The following is an 8423-nucleotide window of genomic DNA, read 5'->3' on the forward strand; positions in this document are numbered from 1 at the left end:
TTCTGGGTCGATCGAAATACTATTATGAGAAACCAAATGACCTAAGAAATTGATCTTGTTAGCAGCAAAGTTACATTTCTGAGGGTTCACTGTCAGGTTTGATCGTTTTAATCTACAGAAAACTTCATCTAATAATTTCCAATGATTTTCGAGAGTGTCAGTATATATAATCAAATCATCCAAATAAAAAAATAATCCCTTGAAACGCAAGTCACCAAACAATTTCTGCATTAAGTGGTCAAAACAGCTGATCCACAACTGATTCCATATGGCAAACGCTTGAATTGATACAAGTTAAATGGTGTTATGAACGCTGTTAGATGCTTCGATTTTTCAGTCAAATGGATTTGGTTATAAGCGCTAGTCAAATCAATGCACGAAAACCACTCAGCATTTGAAAAATAATGAAAACATTCGTGAATATTTCCTAATGGAGCTGACTGTAACTCTATTACCTTATTTAGGCGACGATAATCAATGCACAAACGATAAGAATTTGGAGTTGGTTTGGGCACCAATAAACAAGGTGACGAGTACTGCGATGTTGAGGGTTCAATTATATCTTCATCTAGTAGCTGTTGAATCTTTTTTCTTAGATATTCTAACTTGATTGGATTCATGGAATACGGTTGAGATCTGACAACCTTGTTGGATGTTAATTTAATATCATATTTTATTAGATCGGTTGATCCAATTTTCTCAGTCAGAACATCTGCGTGTTTACTGATCAATTTCTCTAGACTACTCTTATCAAAATAACTCAAATGCGATAAGTCCATTGGAGCCAGTCTCTCCATGATATTATGAACTTGAATTTCGGAATTGTTAGAAAAATCTTTATTAATTGAAGGAAATTTCAAGTGAGGACTGAAGTCAAAGGAAAAGTTTCTTCTTATTAAATTCACAAGGATTTGAGAGTGCTCTATGAAGTCACATCCCAAAATTATTTCAACTGGCAAGTTATCAGCAATTAAAAATCGGAATTTCCATGAGAATATTTCTATTTTAATTTTCAAAATGCATGACCTATTCATAACTAATTTAGAAGAGTCTGCAGTCGAACAAATAACTTGATCTTCAATGATCTCAATTTCTTTAAGTTTATTACTGCTAATTATTTCCTGAAGTGTGGAGGCTTTTATTATTGAAAACGCTGAACCAGAGTCAACTAGACATTGGAATGTAGTTTCACCATTATTGAAATTCGCTGGTACAAAGGGAAGAAGAAGAGCTTTGTTAGCATAAATCATCCCACACACTTTATTTCCAGATTTTCTTTGCAAATTTTGAATGAAACGTTTCTTAGAATTAGAAATTTTATTTTTCATTGATTCAAATTTTTGATTGTTTTTCTACTTTATTTATTTTTGACACTAAGTTTTTTTTTGTTGATGAGTCTAGGTTGGAGTTTAAATTCTTAGTGCAATTTCTTGCAATGTGATTGGGTCCATTGCATTTATAGCATACAAATCCCTGCCTGTATCCTCTGTTGGGATAGTTATTTATGGGTCTCTTTTCAAATTGAGGTGTATTGTTATTATCCCTATTAGTCCTATAGAAAGCATCTCTCTCGATGTCTGCAAAATGTAAATTTTGTGCCTGGATACAGATTTCATCTAATTGGGCTAGAGTTGTAGGTTTGTTCATGAAAATTAACCTTGACCTTTCGTGAGGACTCAGACCACTTAATATTGTAGATACGACTTCAGCTTCTGATTTTTCCAATCTCAATAGCAAAGCACTCTCTTTTATTGACACCACGTAAGCTGATATAGGCTCAACCGGCGCTTGCAGTCAATAAAATCGATCTTTGACCATTGTTGACATAAGTCTCTGTGGTACAAAATAGTTCAGAATTTCCTGGTGAAATTTATCAAAAGAGTGACTTGAATTGATCGCCATACTGATTTTATCGCATAGAGGCCCAACTGTGAATGGCACTAATAGTTTTAGCATCTGGCCGTCATCTATTTGAGAAAATGACTGAATTTTTAGTGCAATTGTTAGAAATGATAACAAATCATGAATGTTCAGACCATCAGTAGGTTTCAAATTTTTAATCAAAGATTCAATGGGGTTATGTATTTTTGAATACATTGAATGTTGTACCTGATTTTGATTTTGACTCAAAATTATATTATTGTCAGGGCCTGCAGCTGCATTCACCTCTCCAGTTGGCGAATTTATTATGTTCACAGAAGGTATATTCAATAGTTTACTTGTACCTGGTTGATTTGAAACTACAATATTTGATGTATTTGGAAACGAGAATGCACTAGGCGATTTCATATTAGCTGGAGAAGGAGGCCTACTCTTAACTTGTTTACTTTGCAAATCTACAGTACGAGCAATGATAGAAGGCAACATATTTATCATTTCATACAACAAGGTCATTGATTTTCCTTGTTTATCTGGTGTTATTGTTGGAAAGGCTTTCAAAGATTGTTCAATCACTGAAATGAAATGAAGAGTCTTCGATTCTAATTTCACAATTTCTTTTCTAGTCAGTTCCGACATTGATTCAATTTCTTCCAATAAATATAGAATTCGAGAGCTAATTTCTTTTATTGTGCTATGAGATCTTAACGTTTCATAGGACACTTGTCTACGTTCAGTGAGGTCAGCGATCTTTTGTCTAAACAAAGTTCTCAGACAATCAACTGTCTGACTTTGCATTTCCGATCTATCTAAACCTAGGATTTCCAATTTAAACAGAAGTTCATCTTTTACTAATACATCCGGGTTAATTTTATGAGACAAAAATGACTTAATTACACAGTTACTTGTAAATGCCGTTTTCACTATCTCCAGTGTAACCGCCATGTTATCCAATTATAATCAAATCTACTAATTATTAATACTGTCGTGAGAATAGATAATTCCAAGTGGGATCGTGGGAACCAAGGACTTTAATAAGATTCTGATCATAATTATAATGATTTTAGAAATGCTGGCTAAGTTGCCAATGAACAAGAATAAATTTACTATCTTTATGGGAACTGAAAATTACTTGCTTAAGATAGAATAAATTCTATTTAATTACTCAAAATTTTGGTACACAACAAACAACTGAGTTCCAGAATTTTTCCACCAAATCTGGTAGAAGAGAACAAGTCAAATAGAACATATAAAATATATTTTTATGTACGGTAATGGAGAGTCAAGAAAATTCTATTTGATTAAAGGCCTGTATTATCAATTGAAATCCAACTATAAATTTGGTTACAACCACCAACTGACTCAAATGCTACCATAGACTGATACAACTATGGATTAATCTATTTGAGGCTTGAACTGCTATTGATAAAATCTGGTGTGGCGCACTCATACAACTTTCCTTTCCGTTATGAAAATTGATCACCTGACGCTAGTGTTCCCGCGCATCTCATGTCTACTATTAAAAGATTTGGGCCAGCTGGTGACAGGGCGATAACGCTGGAGACACACGAGGTCGGCTTAGTCCAGGCGCTGGCTTACATTGAGCATACATGAGAGAGAGCAGAGAATTTGACTTCAGATCATTGTTAGGGGGTCTTTAGTGTATATGAAACTCGATGTCGTCACGTCCCAGGCGGAGATGGATGAAGGGTGAAGATGATTGGTCGTCCTCCAGGATTGTTCAGGCGTCGCGGCAACAGATCCAAAAGGGAGCTAGTCTTGTTCTCTCCTCATCAGCATTCAAGACGTACGATTCCATCCATGGTTGGAAGAAGTCGCCGGCCCTTTTACAATGAAAATTCTCGGCCCGATACAGAAACCCAAAAGGGGTATTGAAGATCCAAAGTATAGAGGAATCAATCAATCGTCATTTATTAATTCAAGCTATCCCATTATTACTGTATTCTCAAAAGGGGGACTTTACTTCTAAATATTACTCTTAGCCTACATTTAAAGTAACTTCAAAAGATGTCCGATTTACTTGGACAATCAATTAAATTCTCCTGGAGAGAATGAGAATGTACCCCCAAACGAAACATTACTGGAAATTAAAAGAAAATCTCAAGAAACAGTTAACACTATGACAGATGGGATTAGAATGATCGCTCTCCTAGTTTTCAGAGGCTTCCAGACTGATCAGTTCTACCATAAAACTTTAAAATATTTACCCGATCGCCTGTGAATTTCTCTTCGCCCACTCTCTTTCTCCTCAGTAAATAAGGAAGGTGATACGTTCAAGCAAGAAGGAAACTAGGAGAGAAAAGTTATTTCCCTTTTGCAAGTTTAGAATTATGGGATTGATTCAGCATACTTCTGGCGTCTAAATCTGTCGTGAGAATAGATAATTCCAAGTGGGATCGTGGGAACCAAGGACTTTAATAAGATTCTGATCATAATTATAATGATTTTAGAAATGCTGGCTAAGTTGCCAATGAACAAGAATAAATTACTATCTTTATGGGAACTGAAAATTACTTACTTAAGATAGAATAAATTCTATTTAATAACTCAAAATTTTGGTACACAACAAACAACTGAGTTCCAGAATTTTTCCACCAAATCTGGTAGAAGAGAACAAGTCAAATAGAACATATAAAATATATTTTTATGTACGGTAATGGAGAGTCAAGAAAATTCTATTTGATATTTCTATGTGATTATAGGCCTGTATTATCAATTGAAATCCAACTATAAATTTGGTTACAACCACCAACTGACTCAAATGCTACCATAGACTGATACAACTATGGATTAATCTATTTGAGGCTTGAACTGCTATTGATAAAATCTGGTGTGGCGCACTCACACAACTTTCCTTTCCGTTATGAAAATTGATCACCTGACGCTAGTGTTCCCGCGCATCTCATGTCTACTATTCAAAGATTTGGGCCAGCTGGTGACAGGGCAATAACGCTGGAGACACACGAGGTCGGCTATCTCTTCATAGTGAATAATTTAATAGAATCAACCGTTGCCAACAGTTTGCAATTGAATAATCACATTTTCTTGAATTTCGAGCTTATTTTTAATTTTAGGTGAAAATGTTACTGAACATTAATTGTAGAGATTCTTATGCTCAATCTATTCCACTCAAAATGTTTTGTTCAAATTGTATCTGAAGCCTGATAATATTGAGAATCTAAAATCAAACTTTGCATAGATGTTGCGGAGCTCCTGAAATTTTTACAGATATGGGACTTATAGCAGTTGATAGAGCTTATCGATGACTATTTTAGGCATAACTTTAATTAAAATCGTTGGAGCCATTTTCGAGAAAATCGCGAAAGACCCTGTTTTTGACATTTTCACCATTTTAGCCGCCATCTTGAATCGTATTTGATCGAAATTGTTTGTGTCGGATCCTTATATTGTAAGGACCTTACATTCCAAATGTCAAGTCATTCCGTTAATTGGGAGATGAGATATCGTGTACACAGATGCACATACACTCATACACACATGCACATACACACACACACACACACACACACACACACACACACACACACACACACACACACACACACATACAGACATACAGACCAATACCCAAAAACCACTTTTTTGGACTCAGGGGACCTTGAAACGTATAGAAATTTAGAAATTGGGGTACCTTAATTTTTCCGGAAAGCAATACTTTCCTTACCTATGGTAATAGGGCAAGGAAAGTAAAAATAGGCCAGGATGGCAAGTTTCTAGATCAAATAACGTGCTATTTGGGGCTCATTGATTATTCTTTAAGAATAATATCATTAGAAAGTCAACATATTCTTATTATTCTATAGGGGTATTCACAATATTGTGTTATCGAGTTAAAATGTCATGTGTTGAGTCAGTTGCTATAGTAGTACATTGGAATAGAATTCAGCTGAATTGCAACTGACTCAACATACACTTCAACTTGATAACACAAAGATCGTGGATACCCCCATTATAGAGGATTCACTGCGTTACTTACAACCACAAGTAGGACTAATGGGCCTTTCCTCACTATTTATAAATAGGAGACTCCATAATGATCTCACAATGTACATCTAAACATCAATGTTGACTTTATACAGCATTATATTGCATTGAGAAATTACGGTTATACAAAGTTGTGAATAATGTTTATTCCAATGCCCTTTATTTACATTGTTTACATCTGTTCCACAGGTCCGTGTAATATTTTTCTCTTCTCCAGTTTTTCATTTAGTTTTCTATGCAATTTCTTCATTTATCGGAAAATTCATACTTGAGAGAGTTTGATATGAATGTTTTGTAAGTTGTAACAATATTTTTTGGGTGTTTACCAAAAACTAATATTGAAAGAAAATTGTTAGGTCTCAGCACAAGAAGCTGGAAAATGTTATCACCAGTTACAGTATCAATTGTTTAGAGATAAGATAATAACGGCTCTCAAGGCTATGATTATTAACAGCCAAATGAAAATAAAAGTCTTGTTGTAATTATTTAATAATAATGTTTGAGGTTAGGTTCTTTTACATTAGCTTGTCGGCGACCTTAGTAATCAGTCAAGCCGTATATTTGAAAATTAGCCAGACACCTTGTAGCAAATTAATTGTGTCTAGGCAGCATTCACTGAGACTAGGATAAGAGGATTTAGTATGACAAATAAATGTCGCCAAAAACAATTAGGAAAACACAAAAATTTTGATTATATAATTGAGCAGGAACGTAAATAATAAAAAAAAAAACAAAAAGATAAAGGAAATGGGATTCAATTCAATTAATTGCATTAATACATATTGTAGTCTAGGGATGTACCAATCATAATGCAGTATTTGACTGGTGCTAAAAATGATTTAATTCAAAATCTCCACGTGGTCTTTATAAAAATTATAAAAAAATTGTTATTGTTATAGAATATACAAAATTATGTAGTGAAGATAAAAAATAAGAGTTTAAGACTAAAATATTCAACAAATGAATAGTAATATGCTGTTATGTTATGGACTATTTGACAGTACCAAATTACGTCATCATGGAGTATTTAAAATCCACCAATGGGAGAGAATATTTAAATTTTATGCAAATTAGAAAGTCGGAAGTATCGTTGAGAAAGAATAGGGGAAGACTCATACCCACTTGCTTGCCAGAGGTCACCAGGGACACCCACCAATTATGAGAGCATAAGACTGAATCCCTTGTTGTACATTAAATAATTTTTAAAGGTTTAAGTTTTGATTGATATATTAAAAATAAAATTAATATAACTCAGTGATATGAGTTGTTAAATTCAAGTATTCCCACTGAAGAGGACGACAGCAGCCCACCAGAAAAGGCTTAGGACACAGGAGACGAATCCAGGCCGCCATCAATAATTGTGTAAGATTGACACATGAGTTCAATAGTTATTAAAAAGGGCCCTCAGTGCAGTAGATATAGAATGGCGACTCTAGTGCACTGCGCCAGAATACGCCACCTACCCTGAATTAGGAAAAAATTTCCAACCTAACCTAACCTAACTTAGGAAAACATTTTCAACCCAACCTAACAAACCTAACCCAACCTAACCTTAGGTCAAGGTCAAGGTCAAGGAAAAATGTAGAAAAAAAATAAAAATAGTAATGATGAAAAAAAAAAAATGAAAATAAAAAAAAATTAATAATGAAAAATCAAAAATAAATAAAAATTATAAAAATAAATCAGAAGGTCTCCCACTCACTCTGGAGTGTATATATAGTGTTCACAACAGTGGGAGGACCATCAGTGTCCAGTCAAGAGCTATAGAAGACACATCTGCCAGGTTCAGTTCTAGGACCTGAGGTTTCAGCACATTGCAGCACAGCCACAAACTTCTCTTTCTGAAAAAATATCCTAGGACACATGGCAGCCATTTTGATCTTCAATAAAATAGCATATGTTCAATAAAAATAGCAATGAATTGCTGATTTTTATTCCTCAAATCCTCTTCACCCACATTTAGTAATGTAAGTAGAAGTGATTATTCTATAGAATATACAAGGAGCTTGAATATCCAAACAGTAATGAGATATCCTCTGGGTAGCATGTATGCTTTCAGAATTCTAGAGTGTGATCAAATCATTGTATCACAAGGAATATTTTTTCCTAGTTATATTTAACATAATAGCATTCCATAGTATTCAGTCAGTGTTCAGTTACTGTTCAGTCACTGTTCAGTTACTGTTCAGTCACTGTTCAGTTACAGTTCAGTCACTGTTCAGTCACATGACTAATGGCCACGCCCACCAGCATTAGGGGCGTCAATGGGGGGGACCTATCGAGCTGGTCATGCAGGACCTGTCACTCTACATGGTCATGGAGACCTCTATCACACCAGATTAATATGTCCATGAATTATCTCGCATTTTCAATGAATTTGGTTGTATGATGTTTGAATGTTGCGGCGGCGGCGGCGGCGGCGGCGACAGGTGGATGGAGGTGATCAGAAGCGCGACTCAGCACTCGGGACGAGTTCGCTTCTTCGGCAACAATCGGCAGTTCGGCAGCGAGCTGGAGGA

At 35.1% G+C, this 8423-nt stretch overlaps 1 protein-coding gene across 1 annotated transcript in view; it reads left to right on the top strand.

Annotated features, from left to right (window-relative positions):
- The first annotated feature begins 3581 nt into the window (after positions 1-3581).
- Positions 3582-8423, top strand: part of LOC120349748 (HEAT repeat-containing protein 3-like) — a 12759-nt gene continuing 7917 nt past the window's right edge. The window contains exon 1 of the mRNA XM_039420314.1: positions 3582-3702. Coding sequence (XP_039276248.1) covers positions 3582-3702 — 121 coding nt within the window. The remainder of the gene's footprint in view (positions 3703-8423) is intronic.

The sequence above is a fragment of the Nilaparvata lugens genome, chromosome 2 (assembly GCF_014356525.2).
Source record: "Nilaparvata lugens isolate BPH chromosome 2, ASM1435652v1, whole genome shotgun sequence".
In the NCBI taxonomy this organism is placed as follows: Eukaryota; Metazoa; Arthropoda; class Insecta; order Hemiptera; family Delphacidae; genus Nilaparvata; species Nilaparvata lugens.